The sequence below is a fragment of the Cydia splendana genome, chromosome 5, assembly GCF_910591565.1.
Source record: "Cydia splendana chromosome 5, ilCydSple1.2, whole genome shotgun sequence".
In the NCBI taxonomy this organism is placed as follows: domain Eukaryota; kingdom Metazoa; phylum Arthropoda; class Insecta; order Lepidoptera; family Tortricidae; genus Cydia; species Cydia splendana.
Window position 1 is genome coordinate 1,882,039 of NC_085964.1, and position 22,675 is coordinate 1,904,713.

Sequence of the window (22,675 nt, forward strand, 5' to 3'; positions counted from 1 at the left end):
ATAACGAGCTTCATGAATTGTATCAGTTATTTAAAAATAATACTTCATATAGTCAAGTAATAGACTATTGTAATGTCAGTTGCATAGAGTGGAAATTCACAATTCCTCTTGCCAGCCACATGGGTGGAATTTACGAGGCTGGAATTAAGTCTGTTAAAAGTTTATTGAAAAGATATTTAGGTAATGTTAGATTGACTTATGAATTTTTTTACACAGTTCTTGTTCAGATTGAGGGTATTCTGAATTCAAGGCCTTTATGCTCAGTTTTTGACATTCCTGATAACGACAATATTGTTTGCCTAACACCGGCTCATTTTTTAATTGGATCTCCAATTTCAGATATTCCTGAGCCTAGTATTGTTCATAAAGCGGAAAATAGATTAAATATGTATCAAAAAATTACTCAAATAAAACAAAAGTTTTGGGTAAGTACAGTTTTATAATAATTACTTGAGTGAGCTGCAACCAAGAAGCAAGTGGCTGCAGAGAAGGACCAATTTAGATATTGGACAAATTGTTTTGTTAAAAGATGAAGCTACTCCACCTGCTTGTTGGCCGCTGGGTAAAATAATATCTATTAATAAAAATACATCGGACAATTTAGTACGGTCTGTCCAAGTCAGAACCCAGAAAGGTGTTTTCATTAGGCCAATAAACAAAATTATTTTGTTACCTATTAATTAGCTAGAATAGCTAGTATAATTTAAGTTAATTTTCTGTTAAAAGGGCCGAGAATGTTCGGTATTAAAACCTTATTTGATTTAGTTTTATTGATTTTCTACATTTAAACAATGACATATAAAAAAAACCGGGCAAGTGCGAGTCGGACTCGCGCACGAAGGGTTCCGTACCATAATGCAAAAAAAAAAACATAAAAAAAGCAAAAAAAAAACGGTCACCCATCCAAATACTGACCACTCCCGACGTTGCTTAACTTTGGTCAAAAATCACGTTTGTTGTATGGGAGCCCCATTTAAATCTTTATTTTATTCTGTTTTTAGTATTTGTTGTTATAGCGGCAACAGAAATACATCATCTGTGAAAATTTCAACTGTCTAGCTATCACGGTTCGTGAGATACAGCCTGGTGACAGACGGACGGACGGACGGACGGACGGACGGACGGACAGCGAAGTCTTAGTAATAGGGTCCCGTTTTACCCTTTGGGTACGGAACCCTAAAAATAAGATGACTTTTCGATTTAGATTTGTACCAAAAACACGTATTTTATATAAATAAAGAACCAGTGCGAAATATGTGTTTAATTCAACATACATAATACATAATCCACTTCAATAATAACACACTTAATCATTGCAAATGTGATGCAGAGTTAACTTGGTCGGACTCTATTAAATTTTCCGCAACCCCCGACACAACACTCTCAACTTGCTATTATATCCACTTTATTAAAGTAAATCCTTCTCAAATTCTAATTGAGATTGACAAGAAGCAGCCAATAGTTTCAATCCCATAACTATCCAGAAATCACCCAAAAACACTTCATGTATTAGATTGCATAGATACTCGTTAATTCTGTATTAGGTATTTATTCCAAAGCTTCGTTGTATAGTCTAAAGGATTTACACTGATACAAATTGAATAAAGTTATTTTTAAACATTCTAAATATGTCCAAATTGATAGACTTTACAATGAAATTGTCGGTTTAGTCCTTTGTTCAAAACCACCCAGTATGCATAGCTAGGTTTCAAATTTATCGGGAAATGAATTCAGAATGTTGTCCGTACGCAGATTTATTGAAGCGATGAGCAGATGAGGGTTAACATGAGCCGTAACAGCGGATATTACGACAAAAAAAACTGAAAAACCAGTGATATATTTTGCGATATATTTTAAATATTCTCTGACAAACAACATGGTAGCACTGCCCGAACACGCATGACGGCCGTAAATAGTTTATCATATTATTGCGCAGTAAATATAATTTTGTAACATTTATTTTCACACCCGTATACGTCAGTTGATTCTGTGGGCATAAAGTGATTGCACCTTTATGGAAATTTACTATATTTTCAACTATTATTCTTTGGTGATCGGTTAAACCATACTCTTTATCGCCTGTCGTCATGACCGGTACATTCTACGAGTATAAATAATTTATATTTAATCAATAAAAAAAATCTTTAAGCGCTTACTTAAGCGCAAGAACGTTACGATACAAGTGCAATGCAAACCATATTGAATACCATTGTATTTTACTTGTGATAGCGGGAGCTATTTAAAAGCATAAAAAATAAATTAGGTAAGTATTCCAATTTGCCTTAATGAGGCACAGAGTGTGTCAGAGTCGAAAACATCCCTAATTAGACGATTGAGACAATATGAGACATTTAATATTTACTTTTTATGGTAACAAAGCTAATTTAATCTTCTAAAACGCTTCAAGAGGCATTCTAGTCCCAAAATACCTCCGAAACAATTCGAATTATTTAACGAAATGACTAATTTCCTCAGTCAATATAAATACGTCTTTCAATTCGATCTCATTTCGACTCAAAACGTGATTACAACGTTAAATTGTAACCGGTAGGGTAGGCACAGGGTTATATTGTTCGCGTAACATTGATCTCAGACACAATGAAAAGTAATTAAAAATATAAAAATTTGTTAACCTTTTCGCCACCACGTGACAGTGAAATAATAAAGTATCATCAACGCCATGTCAAAAATTTCACGTAAACAGTTGAATTTAGTGATCGTTATCAACGTGCAGTTTTCGTAGCAAAGGGTATGGTTGGCAGAAAAAACAAATTAATTTGAATATTCACTTTTGTTCTTAACTATAAAATAAATACTTAACTTAGGATTACACCTCTAGATATAACTCTTTACGGTACAAAACCTTTTCCGCCCTAAGACATTTTTAAAACAACGTACGTCAAATGACATTAAATGTCATAAAAATACAACTATAGTTGCGTGCAATATTTTAGAGACTTAAATTAACCTTCTTGTGACTTCTGTTAACGTAGAAAGGTCATTGAGCTATTAAAAATGGATTTTTTCCAATCGACGTGAACGACTGACAGCCAAATCTGTTGAACAAATTTTAGTCGTTTATTCAGTATAATTTGGATAAGTGATTATAAATATCTATATAAATCTCATAATTTGTGAAATACATGATGTTTAAAATACTTGCGTATTTGTTGTTTTGTCAACCATACTTTGCTACCAATACAGCACGTTGATAACGATCACTTTGTTAGTAAATTATTATTATTAAACCTTTTAAGAGGACAGTGGAAGACCGCATCTCCATACAACAGTAGTCTCCATTTTCCTCCCTGGATATTGACATTATGGAAAATATTTTTAAATTATTTTGATGTATATTAATCGTTGCTATGCCCCTTCGTTTGACTTTTTTCAATATTTTGATTACCTATTATAAGAGTTAGGACCGATAAACAAATTCCATACACATTGTTTCAAGCTCCTAGCTTTTATATATGTATGCAGAAGCGATCACGTGACGTCGTCGTCTTTCGTCGTAAATAGCTTTACAAGGAGATTATTAATATAAAAAGCATTTCAAATTTGAGACACATATGATTAACACTACGAGCAGCTATTGCAACCACGAAGGCGTACGGTACGACAGTTGCGACGATGTGACGGCTAATTAACGACTCGCATGCGGGCGCACTAACGACACTTTGAGACGAACTTACCTCCTCGATTCCTCATTCTAGGGCAATTACTCTACCATCAGATTTGCGATGCAGAGTTCGCAGAGTAAAAAGAGTAGCACACATAGGTTAGTACACGAGTATTATAAGCTTAAAGAGCTTCTAAGCTTACATAAAAAAAAGTTTACGTTCAGAAGTGCTCGGTTTATAACTGCTCTAAATGGTAACTGACCACGGTCTTAAGAGCGGGAAACACAACGTCTCATGCTTTAGTAAAGACAACAAAACACACATCGGTTTTGTCAGACAGTTACAATTTTGCACTTGATAGACTTGTGCCTAATATCGAGAATATCTAAAGCACAGTATCTACGTAGCTACAATAGTTTGTACTAGATAACAGTATCTATGCACAAAAAGGCACAGCACAAGCAATACGCAAAAGCACAGGCTTTTGATATTGGCTAGAGTTGGTCCAAGCTACTCTCCATGACATTTGCAATGACAAAGTCTCAGTTCATTAATGTCAAACTCTTATGAAAATATGACGTTTATAATAACACTGCTTCACAATGTTCTATTGAAGTCGCTGCAAAGCTAGTTTAGACGGACTCTATGTACGAAGTGCTTTGAGGAAACTGAAAGTCACGCGTGATGTAGCAAAAATGTGACTTTTCGTGAACCAATATTGTCACACTACCTATCTGTCAACTGTCAAATAACGAATGTTTCCTATAACCGCCGCCTACGTACATTTCGTTCGTCACAAGCCACCTGAGCCGTGTAGCGTACATTTTTACGGACGGGAGAGTTATGGCGCAATAATACCGTAATGCCTATTATAATAACACGCGTTCCAAACACGTACGGACGGGCATTAAACTGATTTACACGGCTTTTTAATTGCTACCGCCGAATTTTTACAATATCCATCAAACGATCGTAATGATTATGGCGGTTTGGAATTCAATTTGAAGGTCAACTTATATTGTAGTAGAAAAATAAATTGGGCTATTTATTACGTTTTTTTTAACTAAACATATTTATATACCTACTTGGTTTTTCTCCAAGTCTCAAGACGAAACAGTCGTTTCAACCTCACGCGATCAAGGACGATCACTTTACTAAATTTCAATTTAACATATGTCAAAAGGTTCATCAGATTAAATAATGAAGTAGACACTCTTAACGTTGGTAAAGTAGAAGTACTAGTGCTCGACGCTGCACTACTTAGTATTCGACATGGGCACTTTATGTCAAAGTAATATAGGTTAAATTTTAACGGCGAAGATTTTTCTGTATTCAAATTTAATCCTTGTCACTTTGACATAAAGTGCCCATGTCGAATACTAGTGCAGCGTCGAGCACTAGTACTTCTACCTTAGTGGGATACGGGCCCGTAAACTATTATTTCTACATTAAAAATGTAGTATAGTGCATGTTTGCTTGAATGTACTACGTACGTAGCTACATCTACAAAAAGGTTATGACTGTAAGATCATACGTCTAGGTTTAGTCATATCTTAAGAAAATGAGCCCGATTTATATTTAAATTTTTGTTATGAACCGATTATATTTAGAAATGTCACTGTTGATGAAAGATCATTTTCGGGCTCCAAACTATAGATTTTAAACATAAAGATGTCGGTTAAATACCAGCCCCGGCCCGTTTAGTCATGCGGGCCATTTCATGTTTTAGTTATTAGTACTGATTCCAACATTTCTTCAACCAAAAACGTCACTTTTGACACTGACTAATAACTAAAACTCGAATTCGCCCGGTTGACTCTTTTAAACACGTATAACTTTACTACAAACCTCAAATCTCGTCAATAACCATCGTCAATATTCCAGCGAATTAAATTTATTAGAAAGGATAAAAGGTGACCTCTTATATTCATAGTGACCGCTGGCCCGGCCATAAATCGCGAGGTAATGAATGCCGTTCTCGCCGCAATAAAACCCGTTATGGAACCTCATATCTCCACTATCCCTTTAAGGGCGGGCGACACGCGAGCTCCGAGCTCTTCACGTTGATTAGTTTGGGAAGTCGGGAAAACTGTTACAGACATATTTTAATTAGGAGTGCGAGGTTTGTGGGAGAACTTTCGATATTGTTATTACAAGTTTACCGCTTGAAACTGAGAAAGTACGCTTAGGTTTTGTTTATATTCTAGACTGTTATATTCACCGATATAAATTCGGCATTTTCTTTAAGAGATCTTAGCAGTGGTCGCTGTCTATTTACTCTGAGTCTTACTCCTTTTTTGGCACAATCTTCTTCTTTATGCTTTTAATGCAGACAGTGATATTTCGTCTTAAAACAGACAAAACATCGAGTCAATTTTCAGTTAATCTTTTTTCTTCTCCCGTTTGACTGGCCTGAGAAAAAGGCGTGTGTGAGGTGATAAGAAATGGGGTCGAACTATAAATATAAAAGAGAGCGAGATGCTCGAACGAACATCAACGTAAATGTGGCGCGTACCTTATCATTACACACAAGTTGATATTTTGCTTTTAAATTTCCTTGATATATTGTCTACAGAGTCAAATACTCCAATGTCGGGAAGCCTACCTAAGATGACTTGGCTAGTGGCTAGCAGTTTTTCATAGGACGTTGATTGTCAACTCTTTCTCACGTGACAAGCTAGTAATACATACCGTCTTTACCATAAGGGCACACGGGGCCCATGCCCAGGGCCCCCATCCTCAGTGGGCCCCGAAGAACAGACAGTATCAGTATATTTGATTACCCATGCTAAATAGAAGATCATATGTTTATTGAATAAGCTTTCTTTACTTTCCAAAAGGGCCCCAAATTCTTATGTGCCCAGGGGCCTCAGCATAGTTTAAGACGGCCCTGACAAGAACCTTGCCGTGATCGAGCCAGTGCAGTTCCCTAATGTATCTCATTCAATCTCAGCACAATACATACTCGTCTGCATTGTCCGATCGGATCCGAAAGATTCTTACAAGAAAATTGTATCGCTCGTTGCTCGCCGTGATTCTGAAGAAGATTACATTCTATATTAGATCGTTTCCCTTACAACGAAAGATAATCTTAATTTAATCAATCGAGTGATATTGGATAGGAACGGTGCAGTCTCTTATCACATTTCTGATTTGACTTTTAAAGAGTAAATAATTATAAATATCAAAGAAGAAAGTGTAGTAAAATGACATCTCAGCGCCTACTGTAGAAGGGTCACACTATTTCATCACAAAAATCAGATCATTGCTATTATACCCTATTTCTTTAGTTTCTAAATATACTGAAACATATTTTGTCTGTATATTTGTAGTAACAACTTGCGAAAAAGTTAATAACAACATAAAAAGAATGCTTCAATGCTCCTAATTTTAGTAAAAGAGCAGTCCCCCAGTCCAGTTCCACTTTTCATTTTTCTAAGAATTCTAGAAAGCAGATTTTTGCTCTAACATAGTTAGTTACATTTTAAACCTACTAATGGGATATCATCAGACCAAAACTCATCTGCATCGTGAAACTAACATTTGTAAGTGACACTGAACACCATGGCTTTAAGAGCATTTGTATCAAAGTGTTACAAAATCAAAACGTAAAGAATCTCTGGCCTGCATGTTAGCGCAAAGTTTGATTTTGCAGAGTGTGCGCAAAAATTAGTGTATTTGGGATTGAAATGCTCTCTCGTATTAGTCCCAAAAGCCGACTGCATTGGAGCTTTGAGCAGCGATAGGTTTGACGTGTTTTATGCTAACTCGGAGTGGATTTCGCTGGCCGCCACTAGCCGCGGTCGCGGTCGGAGGCATATTCAGATCAATAAACTATGACACATAGGTATCTTTGTGTCACATAAAGGTATTCATGAGTAGGTACTTGGAGTTTAACGGGTTAATTTACTTATATTTAGTCACTCGCACGGTATGTTTTGAACAGAGGTCTCCATTTTCAAGCACTGGGGGAAGTTCTGTCCAGCAGTAGGTAGATGTCTTTCGACTATTATGATGATGAGATCCGCCGGATAAATATAGTTTTGGTATAATATTTTAAAATCTGAATTTGCTTCCTGTTTTCAATTCCGAGTGTCGCCGCGTTGAATATTCACGAATACATCAATATTCATGAATACATCGCCGCTTCTGTTTCGAAATATTTTTCAATACACCCCGCGACGTTCTCCGAGGAAGCATTGTATACGTATTGTAAATTAATTGCGAAAGGAAAATTCATAAAAATGCAATTATCGATTTATAAATTGATTTGATAGTCAGGTGACTACGAAGCAGGATATCCCATATAATAGTCAGTAATCGGGATTAGGTGAACTAAAATACCTATTCTCTGCAAGAGGACATAATAAGAGGGCGTACATTGATAACGCTCTCGCTATATGTCATTTTACTCCTTGTGTTGTGACACAATCTACTATTATAATTTATACCTGGTTGTTACCCGGAACCCGGAACATTTATTCATGAGCACAAATATACAAACACACCTTCTTAGTTTCATATACATGTCCGGTGTAAAACTAATATTCTCACATGAATCCAAATCGATTGCCATTATCAAAAAACTCCCCCTCTTAATTGTTTCCATTACACTAGGATTTTAATTCAAGCAATTAAAATTAACTCAAGGCACATTAGTGGCCCGCTATTAATTATTTCTTGCGTCGTGACTTGGCGTCTTTGAATGTAGTGATTAATCAGGTTTTTTCCGGGAGATAAATCTGCGCGGGCCCCGCTAATTTATGTGGACACCGCGACTAAGCCCCGGCTAAATAAGAGTGCGCCGATTCATCTTCACAAGCCTTTCACTTTAAACGCTCTGTTTATATTTAGGAAGAAAACTTTAGAGACTATTTTCATGGCAGTGTCGTGTTGTCTAATTATTTTTAAAGTCATGCGAAAAGAAATTTATTTTAAAATTCAGATAGAGCAAGTCAGATCTTGCGGTGATTGAAAAGAAAATGATTTATTTGTAAGCGAGCCGTTTTACAGCTGAATTTATGGCCTGAATGCCAGCATCCCGAGTCTAGTTTTTTTCGTACTTAAAAAAAATACAAGGTTATTAATTACAAAATTTATCAATAACTAAATAAATATATTACAGTTTGTAATATGTTTATTAACAGGGCAAGCAAGTATTTAGGTAGGTCTACAGTCTAGACTAGAGCCACTATGATTTTAGCACCTTGTTCGACACGTGCTTGTATACTTTACTTATCATATCATAGAATACTGTAGAATACGTAGTATACGCACGTATCTGCATGTATACATAACTACAGTTATATGGCCCGGCAAGAACAGCTCCATCCACTAATCGGAGCCTCCCCCTCGCGTTATCAGTACAAATCTCTTAACACATCCAATTTGCTTCGCCGGAAATTGGGAAAAAACTACCGCTCGATACCGCTACCACGAGACGATTTCCCTTTTAACAGTGTAATATGGAGTCCTATTTTGATTAAACCATCATATTATTATTAAATAAACATAAAATTATAACAACAAAAATAACAATACACTAGTCTGGGACGCCACGTGTGTGGATACCCTTGAGCCGTCCCACCAGAGACCTCGACCAAGGCTGGGACGGCAGCCGAAGCGGCCGACCACCTGAAATGGCGCGAATATGCAGCCATGCCAAGCCAGGTTGCATGTTTGAGCCGTTTGAGGTGGAGACCCTTCGGTCCCTGAGGACCCAGAGGGCTCTCTATATTCAGGGAGCTAGCGAAGCGTCTCACTGAAGTTACGGGTGACCAGAGGGCTGGTTCCTTCCTTGCCCAGTGAATTGGCATTGCCAAATAGCGCGGCAATGCCACCAGCTTTCTGGGCACCCTAACATCTGGCACCGAGCTACCCCCCATATTTTAACTTGTTAATATTGTATAGATATTTTAGTTTATTAAACAATTAGTAAGATGATGTTGATCTTGTTATGATAGGAATCAAGAGTTGCCCTTATTGATGCGGTGTTAGATACCTGGCTCCAATTTCACCACGGTGACAGGTGCGACAATTGTAAAACATCACTGTTGCTGACGTCACAGGCATCCATGGGCTACGGTTACCGCTTACCATCGGGCGGGCTGTATTCCTGTTTGCCACCATCATTGTTTTATTAAAAAAAACTTTATCATATCGGAAAAAAACAGATATTTCTCTTGCTAAGTTTATGACAATTGTCACAAGAAACACTACAATTGTCACGAAATTCCGACATATAACTCATTACCTGTCAAGAATTACCTACAATTCTTCTAAATCTTGACAATTGTCAGAAACTTCGCAAAAGAAATATCTGTTTTTTTCCGATATAATAAAGTTTTTTTAAATAATACAATGATGGTGGCAAACAGGAATACGGCCCGCCCGATGGTAAGTGGTAACCGTAGCCCATGGATGCCTGTGACGTCAGCAACAGTGATTTTACAATTGTCGCACCTGTCACCGTGGTGAAATTGGGGCCTGGAGACACTACTCAAAGACATATATATCAATTAAAATGGAAATCATGTCAAATTGTTAATACGGAATTGGCTTCACGCCGTCACGGTGCTTATTTGTTATTGTCAAACAATTTACAAAATATTAACACGCAATAAATTACCCGTTATTCAATCTCGTATCGTTTTTCCGCGGGCGTCATTCGCCCGATTTTAATATTATTTCGACAAATGGCCATTTTTACTGCGTGATGAATATCGCCATAAGGAGATCTATCAAATGTAAGTGAATTTCACCGAAGCAGGCGTGGCTCACTCCGCGATTTCGTCGCTTTGCTACAGGTAGCTAAAAGTTCATCCGTTCCGCCCCAATTTTGGGGAAAGCCATAAGCCGCGCGTGGCGCTGTCGCCACCTAGCGGCCATATCTGTGCTGATCGTAACAGACGCGTTTTGTTAGAGAGTGAGTCTTCTGTACCTAGTACTATTATTTATTCTTTGACCGAAGCATGGATTACTTATATTCAGTTGTTAAGTGAGACATATATGCCATGGTGAAATATATTTTTAAAGTTCTTTTATTTCAGCTGTCATTGGCTAATCTTGGTCTTGGATTACGATTCCCTCATCATCAGTCACGACTACGATTGGTGAAAATCGCGTCGGAAAGCCAAAGTTTTAGATTTTTTAAATATTCATTTCATAAATTAAAATAGGATCAGACTTGCAAAACAACTACCCTTGATTTTATGTATGTATATTTGTGAGTTATTTTAATATCATTATGATTTAAGGTCGCCTTTGGAGTAATTTGATACCTATACAAGTTATTGTCAAAAATATTTTTTGATACACACTTCAAATTTTCTATACACCTTTCCGATGAGTCTATGTTTGTGTTGTATGTGTTTATATTTTTCCATCGAAGAGTTCCTTTGGCTACCTTCCAATAGCATCATCAGATCAGCCCCAAACCCCATGTTAGCATATTATTGTATTGTCATCGGAAATATGGTAGTACATATGCCAAATTTCAGCTCAATCAGACTCCAAGAAGTGGTTTAAATTTAAGTTACAAAATATGAAACACATACAAATATACGCGGCGAATCTAAATAAAAGTGTGTAAAAATTGTGAGCATTCGTTTTCAATATCAAGCAGACCACTTCTATATTAGCGCGAAAACACGAAAGAGATTAATTGTTCGATGCGTTGCCGGTCATTAATGTCAATCCATCGATTGGTCGCTGGAGACGCTCGTCCTGTCAAGCTCTGACACGTGATGCTTCCAGTGCGGCGTCCTTTTCTAGCAATTGCTGCTGCATTTTTAACAAAGTAACCTCTAAAATGCTAGAAATAGAATATTGTTCTATAACAAACCAAATTTTCTGAGTGTCCCACTATTATTCCAGAGATCGGACAAATTTGCGACATTGCTCGCAATAATGTAGACATGACTTCAAAATTGATTAAATAATTAATCATTTAATTAATTTCTTACCTGAGGTTTAATTTTGATTCCTAATCAATAAATAACACAAAGATTTCTTATAATGTAAATTTATTAAAGAAAATAATCAGCATGTTTTTGAAATTTTCTGTAGGTACTCATTTTTTATATCAAAAATATATTTAAATTATTTAAGTGCTATTTATTGACTAGGGAACAAAATTAAATCTCAGGTAAAAAAAATAATTAAATGATTAATTATTTAATGAAATTTGGAGCCATGTCCACATTATTGCGAGCAATGACGCCAATCTGTCCGATCTCTGTATTACAAAAACGAGGTGTTCAATGGGTCGTTTAGTTTGATTGTGTGGAACTGGGATGTTGCGAATATTCGCATCCGCATCCGCAACCGCGGAACTTCCGCATTATTTTCAAAATCCGGATCTGCATCCGCATAACATTGATGCGGAGCTTAATGCGGATGCGGATGTGGAATAGGTCGGTACAGGAACGTCTTAGCGGCGGAGTAAGTGTTAGGTAATTAATTTCGTCATTAACCACTAGGAATCTCGTTACGTTTTTGTGATTCGTCAATCGAGCACTTTAGTCTATGACGGACGGCGATATAAATTACTAAAATCCGCACCCGCGTCCGCGGATGTCAAAAAATCTGCAACATCCCTGGCCCTGGTAGGTACCTAAGAATATTTCCTGAAGTATTTTTTTTTTGTCACAGGCGAATCAGCGGTGGGCATCGGACGACTAACGGCAGCATCACCTGCACGTACTGCACCAGCGCCGCTTTCCACTCCAGCAAGTGTAAGTACATCAGTTCACTCTTCACTACAATTGTCCAACTTGTCATGGCAAGGCTGACATGCTTATAGCCTTGTAACTTGCATTCGATTATTATTTTGAACTGTCAGCCTGTAGGTACCCATAGTATAAATTTTCATTCGATAGCGTGACGTGACGTACGTGTTCTTATTTTGTATGGGATTTTGAGTTTCCAAAACGCCCCGCTTGGCGCGCTATTCAAAATCCCATATAGAAATGGACATAACGCAAACGCGAACGGTCGTCACGTTATCTAATGAAATTTATGTTAAGTTCAGCTGGATAAGCGTTAGTCCGTTTGACAACCTATTCTAAAGAGTCTGAGCACTATAAATCATAAATCTTTTATTTTTACTAGAGCACTAGTTTTAACTGAAGCGACTACTAACTGACTTTCCAACCCTGTCTTCTGGCTTAACAAAATTCTGTTTAGTCCCATCCGTTAAGATATTATTGCACTACAATTTTAGATTCTGGACTATTCATTGTGCAAAAATCAACAACTTACAATAACTTTACGGTTGTACATTAAGGTTCTACTGCAGAACCGGCATCAATAATAGTTTCTCTAAGTTCAATGCGAAGGATTCAGTAAATGTTTAGTTATCAGGCATGTCTCTATTAGTCCTGTTCCACTGTTTAAGTGTGGTACTCTTATGCCGCGCTTGCTGTTTTACTAATTACAATTACTCACCACCGCAAATAATTCGCACTAAATTTGCCCATGAGTGACTACCAAAGCTGCACCAGGCGTACAAAAACGAAACTCCTAAATCGTATCGGATTCATGGGGCCAAAAAACCCATACCCGTCAGTCTCATTGGAATATTGAGTCGGCAATCCATTTGTGCGTGCGGCCGATCGCCCATTACCCGCGACACACACATCAATCCGATCGCATTCTCATCTCTTAAAAGCCCCCCTTTCCCCCTAGTCATCTGATATTGGGAATAACTCTTCCGTACGTGCCATTAGTTTCCCCTATGAAGCGACTTCGCGACTAAATTGTTACGTTTCTTAGTTGAAATTAAGTGGGTCTTTCTCGGTATAGAAGCTGCAGCGGTCGAGAGCGGTCGAGTGTAGTTTATTGAAGTCCGGTAGCTTCGTAGAATTTTATGCCGCGTGCACGGCTTGCAGGACCATTTTCTCGCCCACCTAGTCTATAAAGCAAATGACTCACTTTACGGCCATTGACAAATATTTCACTAAAATTGTACATTCTTTTTTTAGAGAGTCGTATTATACGTGCTTAACTACACAGGATGTATCTGAGGGGAGAGTAAGTAGGTCATACTGAACTACTTTTACAACGGAGCCAGCCCTGAAATCGCCAAAAAGAAATCTTCTGTTCCATAGAAGACCTACATAGATTCGACGAAATGTTCATACAGGCAGGTGTGTTTTTTTTTTCGTTTTCAGGGTTGGTTCCATAGTAAAAGTTGTTCAGTATGGCCAACATATTTGCCCCTCAGAGTATGGTCAGACATTCTTAACAAAATCACTCTGTATTGTCGAAACAGAACAGATTCTAACAACACTCAAGCCAAGAGAATTAAAAAGAGCCATTTACATAAATGTTCACTTAAAGCGGACCATTTTTATTTTCTTGAGTATATTTTAATAGTAGGAAGAACTATTTGTATTAAGTGGTGCCGGGATATGCTGTGAGATATATCGCCGGCACAGTTCTGCACTAATTAAATTCTTCCTGACTCGGCACACACACTGGATTAGGTTGGCCACTTTAACCAATGTCGCTGAATACACACACTCCTACCTCCTACACAGTGCAGTTAGCAGATTCATAGTTGTGGATGTATTCCGTAGCTTTTTTTAAGTATAAGAGTAAAAACACCAGACAATGTTTAATTTTTAGAAACCTGGAACGATTCCAAGATATGACCTAGAAATTACGCGCAAGACGGCTAAAAACTGGTCAGATCTTTTAAAAAATATTAAAAAATATTTAGCAACACAATAATGAAGTTCATGTATCTACTATCAGGTATACTTAATTGTCAAAAATGTGTGTAATAAAATTAATGAGGGTAGCTGATCTTCAGTCCATAAGCAAAAAACTTAAATCTAAAAATAAAATGAAATATGCAACTAATCCGGAAGAAGCGGGGTCAAACCCTAGGTCGTATCTATCTGAGTACATATAATTTTAAAATAATTAGAGCGTAACTTTCATTATATAGCGGCGGCTATTATAGGTTCTTGTGACTCTTAAGCTACGTTATGTTATATTAGGTAGTTAGGGTTTGGAAGAGTGGCACATGGAAGCCTACTTATTAGCCTCCCGCTATCTGTGGACGTCTTTCGTTTAATAATGATGATGATAAATGGATAAATGACTCGGCGCGCGCCGACGCGGCGCGCTTCGACGCCGAACGCCGCCTCCGCACAATCACGCCCCGCCGCCGCCGAATAATGCCGCTCCGGCAACTCGATTAACATTAAGCTTAACGAATTTAGCATCGCTGACGAGTTTGCATTAAAATTCAACTCGCTCGTTACTTTATCGGTCGGCAACTCGGTTAACTGAAGTTCGATGTTTTTATTTGATGAGGACTTTGCAAAGTAAATTCAGGATGGAAGTTTTCGTGTAAATACGATAAAGTTTAATCTGAAGGAGATGGGGCGGGCCGCCTACAGTCTCGCCGTGACCGATTTTAATTTGTTAAGTTACAAAAGCTCCATTCATAAAGTTTTATTGGAGGCTTGTCATATGGCTGTGACATCAGATTATAATATTATCATGTCGATCTTTTATGACAGTTTCTGACATATTGGTTGGTTACCACTAGCCAACTAACTACTACTTAAATTTTAATTTTTGCCAGAAAACCTTATTTTGTTACTTTTTTTCTTGGCATATCCTATCTCATCTATATTTATTTTTATTTGTGATGTGAAATCAAGAGTTGTTGCTTATCTTCAATGGGGGTTGCTGAATTGTGTAATTAGGTATCAATAGAATCGTAAATCATCCCTACCTACTAATATTATAATTTCGAAAGTAACTTTGTCTCTCTGTCTAATACCTCTTCAGGCTTAAACCGTATATATTTGATAGTGTGGGATCCGAGGAAGGACATAGCATATTTTTTGTCATTATCATCGTCATCATCCTACGCAGACAAAGTTGCGAGCAGAAGCCAGTTTATAATAATTATTGCAAACCAGATACGTATTAACGTATTAAACTCAACCATTTATTGATGAAACTACGTTTTGGTTAATTACATTGAAGTTAATGAGCTCATTATAAACAGAGTTAGTAACGAGATAATAAGTTATTATTAACATACATGGTTTTAATTAACACAACATACGGCGACACGATTGCGTGAGGATATTGTCATCGGCTTACACAAGGGACGATAAAGATACGAACCGGGCGATCAAACTTATCTTAACCGCTAAAACTTCGTAAAGGGACACTCCGAATCACTCAGTTACGGCTATATTGTAAAAGAACTGATAGCATCAATGCGAATTTTATCCTGGCTTCAGAAAACTTGGTAAGTAAATACAGAGGCAGCGTCGTAATAAAGCCCGCGCGCGTTTATGGGACTTCAGCTCATTTTTATCGCCGCGGGCCCAAATGGACGCGGACCTTGTTACAATTGATGGCTTATTGATTTTGACGGACCGCAGGCAGATTGGCTTTCGCGGAGGAAGATAAAGGGCCTTTTCGATTGACGCCTAGTTGCAGATTGGAATTTATAGGTGACGAGTTACATTACATTGGAATAGTGTTTGGATTTGTTAGCAACTTAATACTATGAAAATACATTCTGTTTAAAATGTTGCTCATTGGGTCCCTCGGCTACTTTATACTCATTTTATACTGATATAGTATCTAGGGTAACGATAGGTATGCAACTTAAAATAAATTAAAAAAATATATGTTATCGTGTTTTGTTTTTTCTTTTGTTTGTAGTCTGCCCTTGCAGATATAACCACTCTAGTTTTCGTAGGAATTTTTGGTGTATTTTTCCCAGGGTTAAAACATGTAAAAATTTAATATAAAAGCTGCAATTTTGAGCTAGTGCCTTCAGACAGTGGAGTAGGAATGGGATGAAGGGAGATAAAGAAGAATAAGTAACAATAACAATACGACCGATTGTCATTTTTATGCATCAAAATCGGCTCACTTGTTTCGACGTTACTATTAAAATAAAACCCTTGAAATAAGAGTGCACAGCTCGTAAATAAAATTATCCCATTTTTGCTTTGAAATCCAGTAAAAATATAAACGTGGACGAAATCATCTTAAACGAATAAGACATCTTGTTGATTTGTGCGCCAATACCGCGCTCTCCGCCGCAGCTGCCGCGGATATATCGCTCTCAAAACCACATTTCTCCCCAATAGCCGAACTGTCTACAGTTTTACACTTGGCTCAAATAAATTATCCTTACGTGATGCCGAGGGCTATTATCAGGCTAATATGTGAATTACTGCGCGCACTGCACGTGGAATACATCCATTAAGAGATATTAGTTCCGTACGGTTGTTCACAGAGATAAACTGTCGCGTGAAAGTATTTGAGCAGTTTGAAATTTTATATTATGATAAGCATAAACTGTTATTTTATAAACCCCATTTTAATTTAATTATTTTTAGGATTTTAGACCAGGTTAAACGAACAGTATTTTTACCCTCCCGAATTTGTTAAATTAGTAATTACTTAGATTACTTTCCTACATGCACCCCATTTGTTGAGGTTCGGAGTGTTACCAATTAGAACTTTTAAAAAGTAGGTTTGGTATGTAGAGATGGCTGCAGAGATAATTGACCCCCTCCCCCCACCTTCTATATTTATATATAATCATTTATGCATTATATAAGTAGTTATGAACTTATGATTCTCTAAGCTGATACTGGCTGACTATACTAGCCTCAATTAGCTAAATCATGTTTTATTCCTTTCTTACAAATAAATAAGGCATAGAACATTATTATTACTACTTATATTATCAGATAATCGAGGCTTGTAGAGCGTTTATGAATAACGCCACTAGCCAATAATGTGTTCTTAATTAGGCGTGTAGTGTTGACAGACACGTATCGTGTCAACAGGCCACGCCGCCGCCGCGCCACGCGTCACAGGTCCCGTCGCAAACGGTGCGTGTATGTTAAAGGGTTTAGACCACCGCGCCGTATTCGTCTAAACTATCTATTGTTGACGTTTGGAATAGGGATAATTAAGACGAACTCAGAGTAAGAGGAGTGGGGATTAATGCAAAAACTGGATGGCCGTTGTTGATCTTTGTCGAAATAATATAGTATAGTGGCCAATCGGAAAAAGACCCACTCAGATTAGGTGATGTAGGCATTATTGCAAGATTTTTATGGCTGTAGATTGTGCTGAGCTGGTTTGCAGCAATTCTTGCTTGAAGAAGCGAAGTAAAAAGGTAATAATATGTGTAATCTTTATTGTAAAACAAAAACATTAAAACAATAACCTATTTTTAGGTATTAATATAACTAAGGCCTAATAATATTGCCGAATTAGTCCGCACGGTTAGCGTGTAAAAATAAAATTAATATTTTTACTTTCCGAAATATTACCTAATGAATTTTATTATTTAGGAGAGCGCAGATCGTTATACTACTCTAATTCATGTAATAAAAGCATATTACCTCTTGCGAACAAAAGGAAAAATCTGCCAGTTAGCAGTAAATCTATTCATTGTCTCATTAGACAAAGTCCAGTCAAGTGCATTAAATCGAGGCGCGCCCGCCGCCGCGCCTGTAAGGGGCGTTTTAATTAAGCGTGTGATAGTTTTGTCTACGCATTTTGTCGTGTCACTTGTCAGGTCGGTTTGTAGGTAAGCTATTTGCTGTATATATTTCCACTGAATGTAAGAATTGTAAGTAAACAATATTACGTGTCCCGGTTAATCAGCTAATGCAATTTACATTTTGTATCTACCTAGGTAGATCCTACTTACCTATATAATATTCTCTCAACCGGGCACGCGTGGTTTTTTTTCTGTTTGTGATAAATACCTAATAAACGTAGTTTCAGCTATTCACCTCTGCGGTTTGAACAACGGTCTAAGAAGGTCGTGCTTTTTATTGTCTACCACCGCCGTAGTGGCTAACTTTCTATAAAGCGTGTAAGTGCTAGAGTAACGCATGCTGATAGACGATATATTATAAACAATAAAAGTACAACAATTACGTAAATATATAGTTCTGCCTTTCATATAAATACTCTACAAGTATTTTCAGCAAACATGATCAGAATCACGATATTTTTTAAATTAGGTCAAGTTTGCGGTCCCCGTTGAATTAGTTTTAATTCCGCGCTATCTCCCGCGTGACAATGAACCGGCTAATTCTGCGAGATGCGTGCGCGATACCGCACACACGGCCTCATTACCCCGCTGATTGGATGGCCACTGCACACACGGGGGAGCCATTATAATAAATTATAAGCACAATCTTAGTTCCGCGACTAGTTAATTAGTTCCCACGATTCGGGATGGCTATAATTTGTAGTTAGGCTCACAATGGGCGGGCTGATTGCGTGCGACAATCGATGGCTTGTACAGGTTCTATATATGCAGGGCCAGCTCTAAACGCATACCGATACCACCGATACTAATCGAAATAGAATAAGTAGGGCATTCGATATATTGCTCTCGTTCCCGTTCACATTCGAAGGTGTACATGTGCTTATAAGTGAGTGCTAAGAAAGTAGGTGCAAGTAGGTAGGTACTTACTATATACGTGCGTGCAAACGTAAAATAATAATAATAATGTGCCCTTTATCAATGTTAATATGTAAAATATTAACATTAAAGCGAGCACAGTACTAAATTAGCATTTCGTGTTTATGAAACCTACTAAAAGTTAGGTTACTCAGCTAATATTAAAATAAAAAATATCATACATTCTCAATTAGAACGAAATTAGAGTGCCGTGTTCTTTAGTTTCCATATTTTATAACGTACCGATGGGATTCAATCAATTTGTCACGTGTAAAGTCTGCTATCAGGTGTAAAAATTTTTCGTTAAACATTTTTTTTACACAAGCTCAGCTTAACACTTCAGTTCATATTAAGTTAACAATTTAAATATTATAGCAAACATCTATGAATAGGTACCTATAATATCACCTATGTTCTTAATATCATAATGAACGAAGTTTAGTCGTAGGTACCTATTGGTTTTCCATGACTGTTACCGCCGTATGTAAGGCAATATGATAAGATTTAATGTCATATTTGTCACGGTCTTTTCTAATATCAGTGCGGCGTAGATATGATGATGTGAAACATATGTGCATTGTTGCAGGCGTGCAACGGTCCCGGCGCATCATGGACGTGGGGCGCGCGGCCTCGTGAGCTCGCGGTCGGCGCACCAGCGCCGCCGCCAACAATCGGCCGCAGCGCCTCCGCCACGCTACGCGCCGCCGCCGATCTCAACGTCGACGCTATCAAAGAAAAACTGCTCGACCACCGGATCCCCGAGTCTTGCGTCTAGTCTAATTTAGGTGAATACGGCGCGCCCTGTCGCTGTCTAAATAATGTTATCACTCCAGTTACATCATCTCTCTATCAGAGAACATATCAGTTTACGAATATGATTGCTTTATTCTTATTTATAGCAATATTGTACTTACAAATATGTACGTACCATATCAGAAAACATATCAAGCTTAAGTCTTTAAATTCAGCCACGACATTTTATTGTACATAATCTCCTTTAGTTGAATAGGTACGAAAGCCTCGGAGGCGCTTTGTTGAACAAAGCGCTTGAATTTCGCGAGCTCTGTCAACACACGCTGCAATCAATTTGAGTGGTGAGGTAACAAAAATTCCGTTTATGAGAGTAACAAAACAAGAAATACTCTTGAAAGCCCGGGCGGAGAGTTCACGTTACAATTTTAATTTGTTAGCCAGCATTAGAACGCCGGCGGCGGGGCGCGCCGATCCTTGTACAGTCGCGATGTCCCTGTCTTGTAAATGTGGTAGGTAGGAACCTCTCGGGGTGCATTCTCTTCACTCATTCCTTCAGCTGTGCGCTCGGAATACCCTTGCATATAAATGTTGCCAATTTATCTTAGTACGTTGTTTATTTTGCTTAAATACATTTGTGTTGACCTCTGACCGCTAGGACTCTAAGGGTACGTATATGCCTTAAGGCTAAATTCGTATCTAAGTAATTATCGTACCTGCTTCTGACATCTCCTGAGACCCACTTTCCTAGCGAATTAGCTTTTGAATTAAAGGGTTGGGCATTCCGAGCGTATATTTCCGAAATTGAAGACTAACATTATTAAATTACATAGTTTTATTGACGAATCGTATGTAAATAGTATTTGTAAGCGACTGAATCTTTGCCACTTTTTTACATGTCTACGAACTCTAGCCGGTGCGCGATGTCATTAGTTTAAATGGATTCATCGTTATCTGTATAAATATCATAATACATTTATGTAAATAAAATTTGTACTTGACTCTTAAGGTTTTAAAGTCGGCTTGGAAGCGCGAACCGGCCATTTGCGAGACATTCTCGCCGAATTCACGTTTGACATTAGATGCAAAGCCAGTCAAACGAAATTAACTGACGTCACGTTGGTGGAAAAGTTTCGCAATTAGGCTGCCGGTGCGATTAATGTCGCGCGCGGTTCACTGTACAGATTATTTACACCCAAGCTCTGACGATTTAACTCCTACTTTATGTCCAGAGAATTGTATGTGACGTAAAAAAAGTCTGCCGCATTGCTCGGCCAATACGGGAATGCTCGTTCGAACACATAGATAATTGCAAATTCGGGATGCGCTGTAGTGCGCGCACATAACATAATTAGATCTTAAAAACTGATGTAAACTTGATCCCATTTTTAATACAGGCCCGTGCGTCCCACTGCGAGTAATAATATTATCAACAATCAATCTAAAACAGATACCTCTACGGTGTTTTAATTTAGGTTATCTGAAACATCCATCCATGCACGTTAATTTCCCGGACGTTTTTAATTCTGTTACGAGGCATTTAAAACAAGGCCGAAGCCGTCGCTGCGAAATCACGGGAAAATTAACTTGATTACGGAGTCCAAATTACGTCAATTTTATTTTTACAAGCGAAAAACTGAAGCATTTATCAGTGTGTTCGAACGAAAATTTAAATTTACAAGTTGGAGGTAGCATTACTGAAATGAAAACATATCTATCTGGCGCAGTCGATGCAACGGAGCGTATCACGTAAATATCAGTATTGTATAAAAAAACAGAGGTTTTATTGTATCGCCTTCTACGGTCGGCGGGTAGGTAAATGATTGTTAGGTAATTTTAATTTGTAAGTAAGAGATTTGTTATTATAATGTTTAACAGCTCGAAGAGTTCGCCCTACTGTTGACTTATTTATTTATTTTGATGAAAGATTAAAGGTTGTCTTGAAGTACACTTAGCGTTTTACTGCGATACTCCTAACATCACACAGTATTTTTTAAGTTGTCATCTGCGATCATATAATTATTGTTTTGCACAAGGAAGCAAACACGAGCTCTTATGGCCGTACAAATGCCTACAATAAATATATAGGCAAGTAATAAACACTGCACTGTGTCAGATATTTTTGGTCATTTCATTGTTCAGATACTACTTATGCATCATAAGAGTGTGGGTTCTCATAACCGTTTTTCGTCTGCGCCTTAAACTAATAACGCATAGACAGATAGTCTCCATATGGCTAACCTGCCAAAAGTGAAGCCGAAACACGATCGATGTGTGCGTGGGAGGCCTGTGTTTCACGCTCAGCAACACACACACACATATACAAAAACGTGTTGCCAGTATATTATATTTCCCTCAAAATGGGGGATTTAACAACATCCTTAACACTTGGTTATTAATAATTTGTGTGTAGATTTAATAGCAAAAGCTTTTTATGTTTATTTAAGGAATTTTGCATTTCCCGTCTTTGTGAAATAAGGTTTAAATAAAAAAATTGATACTTTTTTACAATTTTTTATTTATAATGTGCATAAAATTACTACATAATTTGAAATAAAATAATGAAATATTTAAAAATATGTAATTTTTATATAATTATACAATGAACTTCAATTAAGCGTATTCATTTTAGAATGTAAACGTCATGTCCCATTTTGAGGAAAAAATATTCACTACACTGTCAACATTTATAAGAAATGGCGGCTGGCGAAACATTGGATTTTTGTAGTTACGATTACGTAAAAATATCACATTAAACTCTATACTTACGCGTGAAATGTAATGTAAGTCGGTTTGTTTTTATGATATGATGCGTTGT

The 22,675-nt window shown here is 37.5% G+C and overlaps 1 protein-coding gene across 1 annotated transcript in view; it reads left to right on the forward strand.

Annotated features, from left to right (window-relative positions):
- Nucleotides 1–21,807, forward strand: part of LOC134790436 (nephrin) — a 639,608-nt gene extending 617,801 nt beyond the window's left edge. The window contains exons 16-17 of the mRNA XM_063761218.1: nucleotides 12,276–12,358; nucleotides 19,694–21,807. Coding sequence (XP_063617288.1) covers nucleotides 12,276–12,358; nucleotides 19,694–19,882 — 272 coding nt within the window. The 3' untranslated portion in view covers nucleotides 19,883–21,807. The remainder of the gene's footprint in view (nucleotides 1–12,275; nucleotides 12,359–19,693) is intronic.
- The last annotated feature ends 868 nt before the right edge of the window (nucleotides 21,808–22,675 follow it).